Below are 20,441 nucleotides of genomic sequence, written 5' to 3'. Positions count from 1 at the left end.
CATATTGGCTGATAATCTTGCTAAAAATCGAACCCAAGATATATCTCACTGATTAGGAACTTAATTTTGCAACTGCAGCAATGAAATCTGATCACTGATCACAAAATAATGAAGTTTGAAATAACAGCAATCCTTATAAACATAAAAATTCTGCCTTTTTTTTTGTAAGGGCAGTGGAGTGCAACTGATATCAATGCAAAATAAAGCTATTGGTTGGTAGATTTTGAGGAGGGGACCAAACAGCATGGTGATCAGTCCCATCAGATGAGGGAAGGATGGGGAATGAAATCAATTGTGCCCTTTCAAAGCAAACATCCCAGCACTTGCCTGAAGTGATTCAGGGAAATCACGGAAAACATAAATCAGGATGGCCGGACGCGTGTTTGAACCGTCTTCCTTCCAAATGTGAGTCCAGTGTGCTACCCACTGCACCATCTCACTCAGTAACAAAGATATGTTAAGAATTCTGCACATATCAAATATCATTGCTGTGAAACCCTCCTCTTTTCACAGACAGTTATACTGTACCAGAGTCTACGTGTGTATTTCTTATGACCACATCCTCAAGTGTATCACAGTTTGAATGTGAAATGAGTGTGACTGCTCTCAGTATGTCTAGCATTTGCTTTTATAATATCACACTAACGGTGCATGTAGTCGTTTTCGCTCTGGTTGGGATAATCTTATATGCAATATCTCTCTTCATTTTAGAAAATTCTCACATTTCAATCATTTTTGCCTACATCAAAACCCAGTGTATTCAGATGGTACAAACAGAATCCTGAATGTGTAATGAATAAAATATATTAACATGTGTTGCTGTAGCAAGTTTTTTTGGACCTAAAAATTTATATTTGTGACAAACATGAATAGGGATGCAAGTTCCAGCTCAAACGCAGAAATTACCCAATAAATGCCTTTTGTATTGATTTGTATCAAGACTAGTGATTTTAAAAGTGACATCTACCCATCTACAAGTGATCTTAAGGCTTGTTCCCCCTTTCCTGTTCCATTCAAGAATGGCAATGGGAAGAATGGCTGTTGATGAAACACTTGTGTGGCAAATTTCTCTTATTTTCTCAATGTGATCATTTCACGAGACATATGCAGGAGAAAGTATTATGTTGTCCGACTTCTTGGAACATGTACTCTCTAAACTTCAACAGTGAACCTGTCCATGATGTATAATGCCTCTTTGTAGTGTGTGTCACTGGAATTTGTTGAGCACCTCCATAATGGTCCCATTTAATGTGACAAGACACGCCATTCTTTGTTGGAGCTTCTCCATCTCTTCTGTAAAACCTGCTTGGTAACATTCCCAGATTGAGGAACAATATTCAAGAATCAGTCTAACAAGTGTTTCATAAGCCACTTCCTTCATGGATGACAAATTTCTTAAGATTGTCCTAATGAATCTCAGTCTGGCAGTAGCTTCTCCTACTATTTGTTTTATGTGGTCTTTACACTTAAGGTCACTCTGGGTGATTACCCCTACATATATTACAGTAGTTACTGTCTCCATTGATCTGTTACCAACAATGTACTTTGCTGCCAGTAGTGAATCTCTTCACCCGTTCCTGGGCAATACGTTACATTTATTCCAGTTCAGGGTCAACAGCCCATCCTTGCTACAACTGTTAATCCTCTGCAGATCTTCTCCATTTCAATTGTCTTCTGGGACTGCAACCTTCCTACAGACAACAGCATCATTCACAAACAGCTTCAAGGAGCATAGGATATTATCCCCTAGATCATCAATACAAATTGTAAATACACACACTCCTACAACACTCCCTTACGGTACTTCCAAAATTATATTTTCGATTTTGTTACATTAGGGACAGTGTTTTGAGTTCTATTTGCAAGGATGACTCGTATCCTATCACAAATCTGGTTTGATACTTGGTAAGTCGGTATTTTGTTTACTAAACAATGGCGCAGAGCTGTATCAAGCCCCTTTCAGGGATTTCGATATAGTTTCATTAGCTGCAAATAAGAATCACCTTTTCAGTTACTAACACTGTGCAATATCTAAGACCAATTTGAAAAAAAGAGTGTGTAACATACTGCTTGTAAAATAATACGTGCACAAATAAAGCAATGTATCATAGAACTCTAAGCTATGATCTGGTGCCATGTCAATTGTTGGATAGATAGATGATCTCTACAACATACACATTACACATAACAATATAAGAGTCAGCTGAGAGAAAGAAACTTTATTTGGTTCTATCTATACAGTTGTCTAGTAAGTGTCGTGTAATTGCGAGTGCATACGAAAGAGATCAGTAGTATGCTAGTCAATGCTTATATGCTACAGAATAAGTGTGTTCAGCAGACTTTGTATCTGACAAACTGCTTTACCTAAAGTACAATCATATGGGCTATTTAGCAAAATTTGCAACTTGACTGAAGTTTTTTTTTTTAAGGGAGGATGCAGAATGTTATCTTGGACAGTGAGTCATCAACAGATGCAGAAATAACTTCAGATGTGCCCCGGGGAAGTTTGTTTGGACCATTTCTGTTCATTTTGTATATTAATGACTTTGCAGATAATATTAAGAGCAACCTTGAACTTTTCGCATAAGATGCAGTCATCTATAAATCAGTACTGTTTGAAAAAAGCTGCACAAACATTCATTCAGCTCTTGATAAGATTTCAAAGTGGTCCAAAGATTGGCAACTTGCTTTAAATGTTCAGAAATGTAAAACTGTGCACTGTACAAAACGAAAAAATGTAGTATCCTATGACTACATCATCAATGACTCACTATTGGAATAGTCAACTCATACAAATACTTGGGATATGAAATGGAAGGATCACGTAGGCTCCTTTGCAGGTAACACAGGTGGCAGATTTCCAGGCATTGGTAGAGTACCAGGGAAATGCTATCAGTCTTCAAAGCAGACTGCTTACACAACATATCCCAAAATATTGCTCAAGCATGTGGAAGACAAATCAAATAGGACTAGTGGGGTATATTTGACATGTACGAAAGGCAGGCAGCACAGATGGTCACAGGTCTGTTTGGTCCATAAGAGAGCATCAGTGAGATGCTGAAAAACTGACCTCACAAATTCTTGAAGACAGACACAAACCATCCCGTGAAATGATTGGTTTGTGGGGCACTCAACTGTGCAGTCATCAGCACCCTTACAAAGACCCAAACTATACACAGTCCAATCTAGCCACTTTCACGTATGATGATGAAATGATGAGGACAACACAAACACGAGCAGAGGAAGTCAACAACCCAAGTGGGAACCAAACCTGGGACCCAATCTCTAAGTGAAGAAACTAAGAGTATACTTCAAATGGCTCTGAGCACTATGGGACTTAACTTCTGTGGTCATCAGTCAGAGTATACTTCAGTTCCCCACTTATCACTCCCATAGCGCTCACAAGAATGAGAATACACCAGCTACAGCATGAACTGACATTTAAGCAACAATTCTTTGTGCTCTCCATATATGAATGGAACAAGAAGAAGCCCTGATAACTTGTTCGACAGGAAGTACACTCCACCATGTACTTCATACTGATTTGCAGAGTATGGATGTAGATGTAAATGCACAGGTAAAGGAAGAATGTTGAGGAATATCTTAAAGTGGAGAAGCACACTTCATGGTTGAGAAAGTAATGCTGCTTCTTAACAGACAATCATCAGTTGCTGAAAGCTTGAATGGCCCAAAAAGACGAAAAGAAGACCAAGATCAACTTGGAAAAAGAACTGTTGAAGTTACTGCAACAGATCACCGATCAAAAAGCTGGGGAATTGCATTAAAGGTGTGGCTTTCTGAACACTTGTATGCATAGTTACCACATTGAAGGACTGTGTGAGAAAGCTTGCACAGACTAGAGATTAGGATATATGTTGGAAATAGCAAAAATATATTTTTAGTGAACAAAACAAAATGTTCATATTATCTGCAGTCATTAAGCAGATACTGTACTGCAGAATCAATTCTTCTATTCACTGTTGTTTGTAATAATTTTGTAATTTCATAACAGGGATTATCCGAGCAATGGGCATAAAATCAAGAACACTCATTTCTACACAAATTACATAATGGTATTTAGCTTATACTACCCAGAACTTTTTTCATGGGCTTTTACAAAATTGAGAAATTCAGAAAACAGTAGTATAAAATTATAGCAGACATGTTTCCTACTAGCAATTCACATTTTTTATCCAATTTTTCACACACCTATCACGGTAACTCACCATGTAAGGTCTGCAGCAACGTTGTATCTTAACAGTGGTCCAGGTGTACAATTGGAATAAACCAGTCTATAAAAAAGGGGACTTACTTTTCATGCATATATAAAAACATTTGCAAGTTGCCAGTCTTGATTTTGATTTAATTTATCTTGTGGACAATCTGCCATGGAAAATAGTTTCCATTGTCTGATACTTTTTTTACCGATTATAATATCTCAAGAGTGAGACCCGTTCCAAAAAATATGTTGTTGTTGTTGTTGTTGTGGTCTTCAGTCCTGAGACTGGTTTGATGCAGCTCTCCATGCTACTCTATCCTGTGCAAGCTTCTTCATCTCCCAGTACCTACTGCAACCTACATCCTTCTGAATCTGCTTAGTGTATTCATCTCTTGGTCTCCCTCTATGATTTTTACCCTCCACGCTGCCCTCCAATGCTAAATTTGTGATCCCTTGATGCCTCAAAACATGTCCTACCAACCGATCCCTCCTTCTAGTCAAGTTGTGCCACAAACTTCTCTTCTCCCCAATTCTATTCAATACCTCCTCATTAGTTACGTGATCCACCCACCTTATCTTCAGCATTCTTCTGTAGCACCACATTTCGAAAGCTTCTATTCTCTTCTTGTCCAAACTGGTTATCGTCCATGTTTCACTTCCATACATGGCTACACTCCATACAAATACTTTCAGAAACGATTTCCTTCCCATTGCCAGTCTACATTTTATATCCTCTCTACTTCGACCATCATTAGTTATTTTGCTACCCAAATAGCAAAACTCCTTTACTACTTTAAGCGTCTCATTTCCTAATCTAATTCCCTCAGCATCACCCGATTTAATTTGACTACATTCCATTATCCTCGTTTAGCTTTTGTTGATGTTCATCTTATATCCTCCTTTCAAGACACTGTCCATTCCGTTCAACTGCTCTTCCAAGTCCTTTGCTGTCTCTGACAGAATTACAATGTCATCGGCGAACCTCAAAGTTTTTACTTCTTCTCCATGAATTTTAATACCTACTCCGAATTTTTCTTTTGTTTCCAAAAAATATAGATATCAAAAATAAATTTTGAGTGTCCTAACAAATACATTACTAGTCATGCTTAATATATCAATGGCCCTCAAAATTAAACAGGATAACCTAATTTTACTCCAAAAACCAAACTTCAGACACTTAATCGAGTAAATGAAACAACACAGCAATGTTAAAAATTTCTGAAAATTCTCTGACCATGTGATACATCAATACCCAGTTTTAAAAGCAGGCACAAGCTATGCAGGACGTCACTCATTATTAACATGACACGGAAAAGCAACATTAGTATTGAAACATATATAAAACATGCAATAATTATAAAAGAAGGAAATGAGTAACCCATTAGAAATAGAGTACATATTCAATTTAATGTAAGATTGTTACTAAAATGTTTAGGTAGGTGGATAATAAAGGGCAAGTTTCTTACTAATGTATACATTGAACCACATGAATTGCGTTCGGAACTGATACCAAGCACTGTTGTTAGGCCAAATCAAGAGAATAGCTGCTTCAACTGTTGAGATAAAGTGGTGTAGTCGCCACCATCCTTTGATGCGGGATCCATTAACTTTCAATATACTTTCTCTTATAGTCAGAGTACAGTAGTACCAAACCAATAGGAAAAGCAAACAAAGCTCCAAAACCCTGAAAAAGAATGATGTTAAAGTAAATGATCTCAGTCTGTAGAAAAAAATACTAGTTACAAATGCAATATAGGAAAATTGTCACTTTTCTTATGTATAAAATAAAGTGCTATGAATAGATTGGCTAACTGTTGAACTTACTCATTAGTTAAAATTTTCCAGGAATTACTTAAGATTAAATGTTACCAATATCCCCCCCCCCCCCCTCTCTCTCTCTCTCTCTCTCTCTCTCTCTCTCTCTCAACTGATGAGCACAACAATGTGATGAATGGAGGCAAAGTGTGGAAAACTGGATTGGTGGGGCGTTAAAATACATAACCTCTAAAATGTCGCCTAGCATTTCGAAGCTCATTAATTTCATGTGCTTCTGCACGATATAGAATAAAGTAGAGTATGTGGCAGCTGCATGCAGATTATATAATTGTGTTCGGAGTGTGCCAGATGTCTTGCACAAAAATGCACAAAGTCTTGTTTCATTCACAGCTGCTCTGATGGAGCAGCAATAAGAGCGACTGTTTCCAGGTATACTAACAGTCATACATTGAAAAAGCAGCACAAAATTTGCAAATTTAACACTAAATGCTATGCTTCATATTGACAGTGGCAAACATCCTTGTTTCTCAGAAATTCCCAGAAAAAAATTGACACCAAGAGTGTCATTTTGGGGCCAGTGAAGAGCTTGTCACAGTTTATAGGAAAAATTTTTTTCCTACTTGGTTTAAATTGCTGCAGTACATCTACATTGGTTCTTTCCAATTTGTTTCAGAGTCCACACTCCATAAGAAATTTTATCACTGTAATATTTGAAACAAAATTGTATTTGAGTTTGTCGTTTACTTTTGCCTATAAGTTGCCAGTTACAGCAAGCAAAGAGATCAACATTTGTACGTACAGGATTGGGTAATTGCAATGTGATCATGAAAGTTACACTTATGCCTGTATGTGAATGTTTGCATAACAACTTCATCATACATTTTGGAAAGCCTTCTATAGATATTTTAATTACAAGAAAATGATTCTTTTCATTGGGATTACCCATATGTTGAATCAGAATGAGTATAGAGGTACAAAAGAACCCTGGTTTCGTATTTATTATCTACATAAATGGTGTAACATTAATAGCCATACTTCCCAATATTACAATCATCATATATGCCATTATGACTTAATGACATGAAGAATCTTTATGGGGAACCACAGACATTTAATGGCTTGCAAAGTTCACGGAGTTGAAACCAATTGACAGTCAGGAAAAATTTTTTGAATGCCAGGAACAGAGCCCACACAATCTGGCCAAGTTGTGTGGGTTGTGGCAGGAATGGTTGGACCTTGATGACATACAATCAGAATTTTTTTCATTGAAGTCACAGCAGTTTTCAGCTGTTAACAAGTTTCAGGGAGATGTTACATTAGTAAGATCTGATTCTTCTGCCAATGAGTTGATAGTTTTGTTGTGTGTGCTTGAGCGTGTGTGCGCAGGGAGTTGGGAAGGAGGGGGGTAGGAGGTGGAGCAAGGAAAAATATGCGTTACATACGTAATAGAAAAGTTAAGGTAATGGAATCTTCAACAATAATATAACCACTTCTGTACCGTAACTTTACATTTCCACTACCCTGTCTCACATAACATTAAGTTGTATCTTGGGAACTCATATTTCCCAGTTATATTAAATCAAGCTACAAACTGTGTAAACGCAACAGTGGTAAGCAAACAGAGACAACATGCAAAAAAAGCTAACAAAAACTAAGTTTTAGAACAAAAGATACTTTTAAGTGGCAAAGGTGAGGAAAGGGTTCTGGAGGATATGAGACTATTCAAACGTTATCAAATGCATCCTAACAAACTGCACAGGATCAATAAAACAAACTGCACAGAGGGTACGGAAGATGAGATCAGAACATCTGAGAAACTGAAAGGCAGGCTTCAATCTTAGTCACAGATAAGGAAAGTGAAGACAAAGAACAGAGAAAGCCAGGTGAGAAAAGCCATCAGGAAGAGGAAAAAAAGAGGCAAATGCAGGAGTTACTTCCGCTACCATGTTTTCCGCTTAGAATGAAAAATAGATAAATTGCAAACATAAGAAAATAAATCTGCATGTGTACTAGGTTAATATTGTTATTGTGATATGTCGAAGAATCTGACTTACATATATGAAGTCAGATTTTTCGACATATCAAAATAACAATATTAACCTAGTACACATGCAAATTTATTTTAATAAATCACACAAAAGAGCTAAAAATTCACCCTGAAACATTGTGTGTGTGTGTGTGTGTGTGTGTGTGTGTGTGTGTGTCTCTACCCATACCCATTTAGCCTGTTATTTTAATATCAATCATGGCACACACTGATCATCCTTCCAATCTTGGTTGGTTGTTGGTTGGTTGTTTGAGGTTTAAGGGACCAAACAGCAAGGTCATCAGTCCCTTGTTTCAAATATACTCCATTCTGCTAACGGGACATCTCAGAAAAGTCAGAACAATAAAACGGAAAAAGGGAAAAAACGTAAAGGGCAGTCACGTTGTCATTGGTAAAAACAAATGAGGGAAGTCGGCAAGAGAACGAACCCAACACTATGCTGAAGCAGCATAGGCAAGACCACCTGTGACTTAAAAGGTACAACTGCTATAATGCAGAAAATACGTATGGGAATAAAAAGACTAACCAAGCCTTAAAAAAGGGTAAAAAGAGTAAAAGGGAAAGAAAAGAGGATTCCGGTCAGGGAGGTGAATCGGGAATCTCTAAACACTGCCTACAGTGGGAGACACCCAAACACTCACCGCCCTGCCCCAACACCAGAGAGATTAAAAACCTTAAAACTGAGAATAAAAACCACTCTCCCGGAGGAAACCGAGAACCAGAGAGACCATCCGGGAATCGTCAGCCAACATCAAAGGTAAAGTGTGGGGGAGTCTGTACTTAGTACGCAGAGCCAAAAGAAGGGGGCATTCAACCAAAATGTGGGCCACTGACTGGAAGGCTCCACAACCACATAGCGGGGGTGGCTCATCACGCAAAAGAAAACCATGGGTCAGCCTGGTATGACCAATGCGGAGACGACACAGTGTGGTCGAGTCCTTTCGGGAGAGGCGAAAGGAAGAACGCCATGGGCCTGGTGTCACCTTAATTGCACGAAGTTTATTAGACAGTGGAGTAGCCTCCCAAGAATTGGCCCATGACTGCGCGAAGTGGGATTTGATGTGAAGCCGTAAATCCGCTGCAGGAGGGGTTACAGGAAACGGGGGGTAAGTAACTGCTCCCCCAGCCAAACGATCAGCGAGCTCATTTCCCGGGATACCCACATGGCCAGGGACCCATAGGAAGTCAATGGAACAAGCAGCACGGTGAATATCAGCGAGATGGTCATGGATGGCAGAGACCAAGGGATGGCGCGAAAAACACCGGTCAATAGCAAGAAGGCCACTCATCGAGTCCGTACATAACAAAACGCGGTTGTGTTGGGATTCTTTAATAAAGGTAAGGGCCCGGGAAATTGCCATCAATTCCGCAGTAAACACCCCACATGTAGGTGGCAGCAGATGATTTTCCGTTCCAACAGAGGACGTGAAGGCATACCCAACATGATCAGCAGATTTAGAGCCATCAGTGTAAAAAACAACAGCATCCCGAAACTCCCATAAAATTTTGCGGAAAAAGGAACGAAACACCACCGGGGGGATGGAATCTTTCGGACCGCAGCGGAGATCCATCCGAATTCGAGGCCGAGGAACTAACCAAGGAGGGGTGGAGGGGAGGGAGCGAGGAAGACAGGACAAAGAAGGAAGTTGAAAATCACGGTAAAGAGACGCAAGGCGCAGCCCAACCGGTAAACCCGCCCGAGGGCGGGAGTCGGGTGGGCGACGTCCATGGTCTGGGAACAGGATAGAATAGGAAGGATGAGAGGGAGAAGAACGGATAGTGAGGGCATAAGACACCAGAAGCTGGGACCGCCGAACAGAAAGGGGTGGGATCCCAGCTTCAACCAGGAGACTATCAACAGGGCTAGTAGGGAAGGCACCGGTGGCCAAACGGATACCACGATGGTGGACTGGATCCAGTACGTGCAGTGTGGAAGGAGCAGCTGAACCATAAACTTGACAACCATAGTCCAAACGAGACAGAACTAGAGCACGATAAAGACGGAGGAGGAGAGAACGGTCCGCACCCCAAGAGGAGTGGGCAAGGAAGCGAAGGACATTGAGTTTACGTAAACATCCTACCTTCAGGAGTCTGATATGGGGCAACCAAGTGAGCTTGTTGTCGAAAAGAAGACCCAGGAAACGAAACTGTGAAACCACAGGCAATCGTTGTGCAGCGAGATAGAGCTCTGGATCAGGGTGGACCGTAGTACGGCGACAGAAGTGGACCACCCGCGATTTTAAAGGAGAGAATTGAAACCCGTGTGAGAGGGTCCATGCAGAGGCACGCCGTATAGCCACCTGGAGCTGCCGTTCTGCAGATGCCATCGAGGAGGAACTAACCCAAATGCAGAAATCATCCACATACAGGGCAGGGGCGACCAAGGGACCGACAGAGGCCACAAGTCCATTGATAGCAATGAGGAAAAGAAGGACGCTCAAGACAGAACCCTGTGGGATGCCCGTCTCCTGGGTCCGTGGAGAACTAAAAGCAGTACCAACTCTAACTCTGAATGACCGATGGATCAGGAACTGGCGGATAAAATTCGGGAGTGGGCCCCGAAGACCCCACTGATGAAGGGTTAGTAAGATGTGATAGCGCCAGGCCGTGTCATAGGCCTTGCGAAGGTCAAAAAACACTGCAACCAAATGGCGGCGCTGGGAAAAAGCCTGCCGAACTGCGGATTCCAAGCGAAGTAAATGATCGATTGGAGATCGTCCCTCTCGAAAGCCACACTGGTAAGGGGACAATAGATCCCGAGATTCGAGGACCCAAGTGAGCCGACGGGCTACCATCCGTTCAAGTAACTTACAAACAACATTGGTCAAACTAATTGGCCGATAGCTGTCAACAGATAGGGGGTTCTTACCAGGCTTAAGGACAGGAACCACAATGCTATCCCTCCACTGAGAAGGGAAGTCACCCTGGAGCCAGATACGGTTAAACACCCGAAGAAGATGTTGCCGTTGTGGAGCACTGAGATGTTGAAGCAGTTGGTTATGAATGGAATCTGGGCCAGGGGCCGTATCATGAGAAGAAGATAGAGCAGAAAGAAATTCCCATTCAGTAAAAGGTGCGTTATAAGATTCTGACTCACAAGTGGTGAAACATAAGGTGAGAGCTTCAGCCTGCTGTTTGTGATGAAGGAAAGCAGCGGGATAGGAGGCTGACGCCGATGCCACTGCAAAATGGGTCGCAAGATGTTCGGCGATAACTAATGGGTCCGTACAAATGCCATCTGGGAGGTGAAGGCCTGGTAGGGTGGACTGCCGATGGCAACCTTGGAGAGAACGAAGTGTAGCCCATACCCGCGACAGAGGGACAGTGGAACCAAGGGAAGAAACGAATCGTTCCCAACATATCCGCTTGCTCTGTTTGATTAAATAACGGGCTTTAGCGCGAAGGCGTTTAAAAGTAGTAAGGCTGGCTACGGATGGGTGCCTCTTGAAGTGTTGCAAAGCTCGACGGCGATCACAGATGGCAATGGCAATGGCCGGACTCCACCACGGGACTTGCCGGTGACGAAATAGTCCAGATGAGCGCGGGACAGCAACGTTAGCAGCGCGAACAATCGCGTCAGACACGTCACGTAGGACGTCATCAATACAACCCGACAAAGAGGGAGAAAACTCGACCTGTGCAGTGTATAGAGGCCAATCGGCGCGGTGGAAAGACCAACGAGGTAACCTGTCCATCGGGGAGCGCGAAGGGAGCGTGAGAATCAACGGGAAATGGTCACTATCACAAAGGTCGTCGTGTGGCGACCAGTGTAATGAAGGGAGGAGAGAGGGAGAAGAAAGAGAAAGATCAATGGCAGAAAAGGTACCATGACCAGCACTGAAATGAGTAGGGGAGCCATCATTAAGAAGGCACAGGTCGTGGTCTGCAATAAATTGGTCTATAAGAAGACCTCGTCTAGATGGAAAGGCACTGCCCCACAAAGGATGATGAGCATTAAAATCCCCAAGGAGGAGGAAGGGAGGAGGAAGTTGCTGAAGAAGGGTGGTTAAGGCAGCAGGTGTAAGAGCCCTGTCAGGAGGGAGATAAAGATTGCAAACGGTGACTGCAGAGTCTAAGTGGACCCTAACAGCAACCGCTTCCAATGTAGTTTGGAGAGGAATCCACGTGCAAGCAATGTCGGTACGGACCAACGTACAAACGCCACCAGAAGCCCGCAAGGGTCCGACCCGATTGCGACAGAAAACACGGAACCCACGGAGGGTCGGTGAGTGAGCATCAGTAAAATGTGATTCCTGGAGAACCACACAAGCTGCAGAGTAGGACGAAAGAAGGGATTTCAATTCCGGAAGGTGTCGATAGTAGCCATTACAATTCCATTGGAGAACCACAGAACGATGGTTTAAATGAGGGCTGAACACGCTAAATCCAGTCATACTGCCGGGTCCCCACCCGTCACAGACAAGGAGGGGGCGACATCCATAAACGACAGGTCAGAATCCAGTTGTGAAGTCGGGGAAGGGACCTCCGGTGACACCAGAGGCTCTTTGTCCCGGGACTTATGTTTCTTCTTCTTTTCAGGCTGAGATCGAGGAGGGCTGTGTGGCATAAAGGAGCCAGCTGCAGCAAGATCAGGAACAGAAAGAGACCGGGCGACCTGGGGGCCGACAGACCGCGGCTCTCACGGTCGCCGCGCGGCAGCAGACCTTTGACCTGGAAGGTGCCGGGAAGGGGCATCCCGGGAGAGGCGCCCTTGACCGGCAGACGCCGAAGGAGTGGGACACTTCTCCGGCTGGGGAGGGGGAGCAGCACCCAGAGGAGAAGGTGTGGGAGCCGCAGGGGAGGGGGGGAGGAGTGGGGTCCGGGATGGGGGTAAGGAAGGGGGGGGAAGGGGGGAAGATGTAACCAAGGCGTAACTTGATGTCATAGACACAGGGTGCAGTCGTGCATATTTCTTACGGGCCTCTGTGTAGCTTAAACGATCGAGGGACTTATACTCTTGGATCTTTTTTTCTTTCTTATAAACTGGGCAATCTGGTGAACGTGGAGAATGACTACCACGACAATTTACACATACAGGAGGGGGAACACAGGGACTCCCCTCATGGAGTGGACGTCCACAGTCACCACAGAGAGGGTCCTGGGAACAGCGAGAAGACATGTGGCCAAAACGCAAGCACTTAAAACACCGCATAGGAGGTGGGATGTACGGCTTCACATCACAGCGATAGACCATAATCTTAACTTTCTCAGGAAGGGTATCCCCTTCAAAGGCCAGGATAAAGGCACCAGTATCAATACGGTTATCTTTAGGACCCTTCTGAACACGCCGAACAAAGTGAACACCCCGCCGTGCGAGATTGTCCCGAAGTTCCTCATCAGTTTGAAGGATGAGGTCCCTGTGGAAAATCACACCTTGGACCATATTTAGAGACTGGTGAGGGGTAATAGACACAGGAATTGTGCCAAGATGGGTACAGGCACGAAGGGCCGCAGATTGGGCAGCTGAAGTAGTTTTAATCAGCAACGAACCCGATCGCATCTTGCTCAGGGAGTCCACTTCGCCAAACTTGTCTTCAATGTGTTCCACAAAGAATAAAGGCTTGACACTGGTGAAAGTATCTCCATCAGTCCTGGTGCAAACTAGATAACGGGGGAAAGGTTTTGCCCCTAGACGACGGGCCTGACCCTCTTCCCAGGGGGTAGCCATGGAAGGGAAGGCCGAAGGGGCAAGAGAAGCAGCACTTGAGGAATCAGTACCACGCAGAGAGACGGCCGCAGAACGGCCAGAGTTTTGGACCCTTATGCGTTTCATCTGCATAGCGTCCGCCCTGATACCACCCACTCCGATCAGGGGCTCACCTCACGGGCGCCACCCAGCCACAGCAAGGGCCGTCTGGCACGGCGGCCATTGCCGGGAGTTCCGATGCTCCAGGATGACGAGCAACCACTCCAAGGCATGCATGAGGAGGTCACAGCTCAGGTATCAGAAGTGTGATCCCTGTGTGTTCAGGGGGCTCAACCAAAAGGGTACATAGCGACCCCACCACACGGGCTGGCTACCGTGCTGGCTATGCACCCTAGCATCAGACCACGACGTGAAAGAAAAGGTGGAATGTACTAGGAGGGCGCACGTCGGAGACACTAGGTAAGGTGCTCTTCCCCAAATGGCTCACACTACGGAAGAGAAATTTTGGAATGGAGGTCAAACCCCAGAGGGGGACCAAGGAATGCCAAAAAGAGGAGATAAGGACGCAACAAAGCCAGAGAGTAAAACCAACAGAACCAGGAGGATAGCGGGGCCAACATAAGCAAGGACACCAATAGTGGGAGAGGAGAGGGCGAGGGGAAAGGAGCATGGAGGGGAAAGGAGGGGAAGGAAAAGGAAATGCAGCCCGGGAGAGAAAGAAGGCTGCAATGGCTCGGGGCCCCGTGCTCGCCACGCACGTATCCACAAAAGAGATGTGGACCCCCTGGGGGGCCTTCCAATCTTGGCCAAACCCTTAATCCCTTCTCAAACTATTTCCTTGGCATACAGTTAAACAATATGGAAAGCTTTAATTCAATGCCTGAGCAAAACTAACAATGTTAAATAGAGAGCAGTATTTCAGTAGCAAAAGGAGAGAAAGAAGGAAATCAGTTATGTCTTTATAGAAGAAATTAATCTACCACCTGTGTTAAATGACATACAAAATCACATTGAATCAGGTTTGTCAGAAGGAAATCTGACCAGGTGTAAGTGTGCAGTTTTGTAGCCACATTGCCTCATCTTGGTTGATAAATTGAGACTGATCCATGCTGGAAAGGGTTCTTTGTAATTTGCTCACTAACAACAGTACTCACTAACTTTGATGCTTCTTCCAGTCTCCAGTAACTTACATCTTCAATATGGGAAGCCCAAACCAATCCCAAGTGCCAGGTTCCGACCAACCGCTTGGGCACAATTAAACAGATCCCTTTCAATTGTTTTCTACTTTTCTCAGCCCTTCCCCTCAATTCTGAAATCATCCTCCCTTTCTCTGTTTGGTTTCTTGCTCTTTATACCATTTTTGACTATAATTGTTTTCTCATTCTTGTCCCCTACCTTTGATACATGAAACATATTCACAATTTTTGGATACAATTATATCCAGCTGTACCATTTAACAGAAACACACAAAAATGTGCACCTGGATTTCCAGTTTACTGCAAGCAGTTTCCTTAATTACTTCAGTTATCTGAGCATGCCTCCAGGACTGATCCAAACTCCATTATGTCGTAGTATCCCTGCAGCACAGATCGGTTCTGGAGGCATGCTCGGATAGCTGAAGTAGTTAAGATGACTGCTCGTGAGAAGCAGGAAATACGGGTTCGAGCAAAAATTTTCATGCGTTTCTAGTAAATGGTATAGCTAGTGCATAACCACATTTGCAAATTGTGAATACATTTCATGTTTTTAATATGGCTCTAGAGTGTCAGCAGTGTCTGTTCCTTCAGATACGCATGCATGTTTGAAGGATAACTGCATCGAACTACAGACATGATAAAATGCACACAATGCAATAACCTTATCTTCGATTTTGGCACTTCTGCCTGTCACTTCTTACTTCTACACAAACTGAAAATGAAACTCAGTACTCACCGGAAATTAACTAGCAGGTTCAGAACAGCGAGAACAAATCCAATAATACTTAACACCAGTTTGAATTTTTCATATTCATCTTTGTATCTAAACCTGAAAAAGAACAACATAGTAATAAATTTAAAAAATCCCAGATTTAAAGTCAGCAGTTAATATTAACAATAACCATTAAAAAAGGGAAATATCACCTTACCAGCAGCCAAAACAGCTAATGATGTGGCAAATAAAAACACACAATTTCTGCATTTAAAAAGAGTTAGCTAATACAGAAAATAAGGAAGAATAAGAAAGATATACATCGGTAAATGCAGTGAACTTTCATTCCAAGGCCTGGATTAAATGATAGCAACAAACAATCAGAAATTCAATTGCTGTGACATTACTAATGAGTGACCTGCAGCCAAACATGACGATTTTTGCTCAACAAATACAAAATGACTTCTTGTAAATCAGTGTTCCCTCACAACATGATTACTGTCAGGACTTAACTAATGAACAGTAGCAAGAATGGTTCAGTACCTCCTGCAGCAGCCATGCTACAATGTACAGTTGAATTAGTGTTAGGCCACTGTAATGCAAATATCTGATACCAGCAGAAGGAAGCAATTCTTAGTCTTTTTGGTAAATTGCCTGCTACATTTCTTTTACTGTGTTGTAATGGCTGGTTGCGTAGATTGTCACTCCCTTTGTGACATAATTAGGCAGAAGCTCCCAAAAGGCCGTTACCAAAGAATTTTCTTTATGAATGTAACTGTTTCTGTATTTCTCCAACAATGGATACAGTGCATCTTTTCTTAATGAGAAACAATGCATCCTTGTTACATCCCCTATAATGATTACAAAAAAGTATGGCATTGCTTCATTTAACCACTTTAACAGACTATCATCTGATGATGACAAGCAGGTGCACCTCAGAATTATTGAGGTTTCAGTAAAACCACCCAATGCTATATCCAAGAGCTTCAGTAACAAACCATTAATTGTTATGAAACTGAACATCTACCCTACATTGGGAGGTGCAAATCTACATTTGTTTAGACATTATTTTGGATCCAAAACAGTTAACTGGTTATGGGCCAGACATGGGAGCACCAGAATCTCTTGAAACAAGATGTCAAAGCATTTTACAAAATTTTGGCCACAGTGTAACATCCAATCTCAAAATCAGGTTGTAAAAGAACTATACAAAAAAAGCATGCTTTATGGGAAAGGCTACTCACATATCCTTGTACCAATATGGAGGATGGGGAAACCATTGCAATTTCAAATCTGAAAAGTTTTAGTCAGGATATAAACCTGCCTCCCTAGATTAAAATCCTAGAAATTCGATATCAAGGCACACCACTTCACAAGTAATGATTGCTTAATTACCTTTCCCTTAACTGACTCTCAGCAATAAGAACAATGATGCACCTGATATTGATCCTGTTCTACAGTTGCATATCATTTCATAGTAACGAAAAATTATTTACTAACAAGAAGTGCTGCTAAATACTATTACATTTAGTTATGAATATAACAGAGGGAAACATTCCACGTGGAAAAAATATATCTAAAAAGAAAGATGATGAGACTTACCAAACAAAAGCGCTGGCAGGTCGATAGACACACAAAAAAACACAAATATACACACAAAATTCTAGCTTTCGCAACCAACGGTTGCTTCGTCAGGAAAGAGGGAAGGAGAGGGAAAGATGAAAGGATGTGGGTTTTAAGGGAGAGGGTAAGGAGTCATTCCAATCCCGGGAGCGGAAAGACTTACCTTAGGGGGAAAAAAGGACAGGTATACACTCGCACACACACACACATATCCATCCACACATACAGACACAAGCAGACATATATGTCTGCTTGTGTCTGTATGTGTCTGTATGTGTGGATGGATATGTGTGTGTGTGCGAGTGTATACCTGTCCTTTTTTCCCCCTAAGGTAAGTCTTTCCGCTCCCGGGATTGGAATGACTCCTTACCCTCTCCCTTAAAACCCACATCCTTTCATCTTTCCCTCTCCTTCCCTCTTTCCTGACGAAGCAACCGTTGGTTGCGAAAGCTAGAATTTTGTGTGTATATTTGTGTTTTTTTGTGTGTCTATCGACCTGCCAGCGCTTTTGTTTGGTAAGTCTCATCATCTTTCTTTTTAGATATATTACATTTAGTTAATAACAGATCTGTAAAATTTATTACGATGAAATTTTGTCATACTTGTCATTTTTGTTGAGAATGGAAACATTCACACTTCCCACAATAATTCTCAAATAGAGACCATTTGGCTTTGGTAAACATTGCTCTATTTCATTTAAATTAACCTCTCTCCGCTGCAAGTCTTTATCCAGGTCCGAAACAGTCTTCACATCTTTCTCCTCAGCTCTTTTTCTTAATCTGAAAAGTAAGGTTATTAAGAAAAGAATTTTTAACATCCCATAATAAATGTAGTATATTATAATTAAATTACTCATTGAAGGTACAGTAGTACACAGACTCATTAAAAAAAAATACAGATTTCTGTTACAGAAACATGACGAGTAGACTTATAATTACCACAACAACACAAACTCAAAAGACAATTCAAGTATTTAACAACTTAATTTTAGAGAGCAATCATGTTAAAAATAATGTAACCATATTTGTTATGTAACATAGCATGTTTGTGAAGTGATACACTGATTTAAGCTGAACACTTGCGCCACAAATAGTAAAAAATTTTAATCTTACACTGGGAGTGTGAGAAAATTGTGTCCAATCAAGTTCAGGACAATACCCCACTCAGAATTTTGACAGAAATGCAATGGAAATCCATCTGGATGCCACAAAACAAGGAAATTATTAATACTCTCGAGTACTTTGTCAGACTGTGATGAAAATAGTGAAAAATCCTAATTTCTAATGAATGCTTATTGTTGGTGCACAATTAACTGGATACAGTACTGGATAGTGCAAGTGGGTTACACATATGTAAACAAAGCTGCTTGTAATGGAAAGGTAATCAATCAACAAGATTGAACAGATACCAATCCCTCAAAACCAGAAGAATGTTGTCAAACAGAATAGTCAAGCTATTGCAACCATTTTCACCAACATTTAATTAGCATCTCATTTCACAGTGAATGACTGGATATAAGAAAATGGTCTTTCCAATTTGTGTATCACATGTCACGTCTCTTTGTGATGTGAACTTTAATGTTTTTGGTTACACTGAAAGTTCAGTGTGTGTGTGTGTGGGGGGGGGGGGGGGGGGGGAGATGGTTTAAGGCCCTCAACTGCACAGTTTTCCATTGTCCTTACCAATGAAACATACATACATACATACATACATACATACATACATACATACATCTGTTAACTTTTATTGTTTTACCTTTTCCGAGTTGGAACAATGTCACAAAACAGAGGTGAGGAACACTGTCATGTAATAAAGGCAAGGAACAATGTCAATGGTAGAACTGATTCTGGTGCATATGTAGCCGTCATAAAATATTTACAAGCAAATAGCATCCACAGAAAGCAAATTTTAAAGTATACATTAAATCTTCCATGGTAATAACACGAACTGAAGCGGTTAGCAGAAGGAGGTGCTAACCCCCAATTTCATGAAGATTAGTCTGATCATAGTATCTTTGCATTTTCGAATTCATCACATGCTGATAACAAGCAGTTCTATATGCATAGCTGGAAAGTGCTGTCTGCTTTTCAAATTATTTTATATTCTTGTATTATGTTCTTTCCTTTGAATTAAACCATACACATAACATACAACTACTAAATATGCTGTTGTGGTTTAGCACTTTACTTGCCAACCCCTTCAGTTTACCAAATTAGTGTACAACTGTAGACATGTGTTTTAATACATGAAAGATATTCAACAATATTCATATCACATTATGCAGTTCTGGACTTAAGGCGGAGGAGACCTGTATCTCTACCTCAGATACCCTCCAATGCACTAACTAAAATACAGTTGGCTGTTTTTCAGCAAAGATGATTCTGTGAACAAAGAAGGAATGGAAGGTGGTGCATCATAATTTTACTGGTTGCAGTCCCAGCACCCCATACTCCCTGATCATACATCAGAAAACACCAGGTACTTTGGCCAACTACCTGCAGTAAGATTGCCAGTATCTACACTTAGGCAGTGACCTGGCCAGACTGCAGTTTAAAGCTCAACTCTGTACATACACTTATTTGAACCCCACAAATGATGAACCCAATGTAACTGGAACATGTAACCTCAGACAATTATCAGCCAGCCCAACAAAATCACCTAATTTCAACACCCGATTCATGACTCAAATTTGGCACATCAGCAGCACTGAATACGTGAGTCGTGGTGCACTGCTGTGAGTTGGCACCATATCTCAGACAACATATCTGAAAGAGCTGGCACTGGCACAACTGAAGGTTTTCATCAAGAACTATCACCCCTTCAATTATGGCACATGCTACATCCAGAAACCAATGTAGGAGCCACATGCTTGCCCAGGCCGTGTACTGGAATCGTTAGGTCACTGGATATTCAAGTCCTTGCATGGACTGAGTCTTACAAGCTCTGCATTATGAGGGCACTGGTGACAAAACACTGAATTGCCTGGCATGCAAAACGGCTTGCTCACGGATCCCAAGAGTGCGTCTGAGTTGCAAAACAATATGCTATGCACAGGTACCACTCTAAAAATTGCTACTCATGACATGTTCTGCACACCTAAATGTGGTTAACATTATCTCACCACCTTTTCCTACAACTTCTGCTATTGTCCGACAGTGACTGACAAGTTCACGAGATGGCCAGAAGTTATAATCTCAGGAAGTGGAATTTGTGGCCCACAC

The 20,441-nt window shown here is 42.0% G+C and overlaps 1 protein-coding gene across 2 annotated transcripts in view; it reads right to left on the bottom strand.

Moving 5' to 3' along the window:
• LOC126200277 (transmembrane protein 120 homolog) overlaps positions 1 to 20,441 on the bottom strand; it is a 75,518-nt gene that overhangs the window by 32,192 nt on the left and 22,885 nt on the right. For both annotated transcript variants that reach the window (XM_049936695.1, XM_049936696.1), the window contains 3 exons: positions 17,823 to 17,999; positions 15,622 to 15,714; positions 5,686 to 5,903 (listed from right to left, as the gene is read on the bottom strand). In XM_049936695.1, the coding sequence (XP_049792652.1) occupies positions 5,686 to 5,903; positions 15,622 to 15,714; positions 17,823 to 17,999 (488 nt within the window). The remainder of the gene's footprint in view (positions 1 to 5,685; positions 5,904 to 15,621; positions 15,715 to 17,822; positions 18,000 to 20,441) is intronic.

This window comes from Schistocerca nitens, chromosome 1 (assembly GCF_023898315.1).
Source record: "Schistocerca nitens isolate TAMUIC-IGC-003100 chromosome 1, iqSchNite1.1, whole genome shotgun sequence".
Lineage (NCBI taxonomy): Eukaryota > Metazoa > Arthropoda > Insecta > Orthoptera > Acrididae > Schistocerca > Schistocerca nitens.
This window is presented reverse-complemented; position numbering and strand designations above follow the sequence as displayed.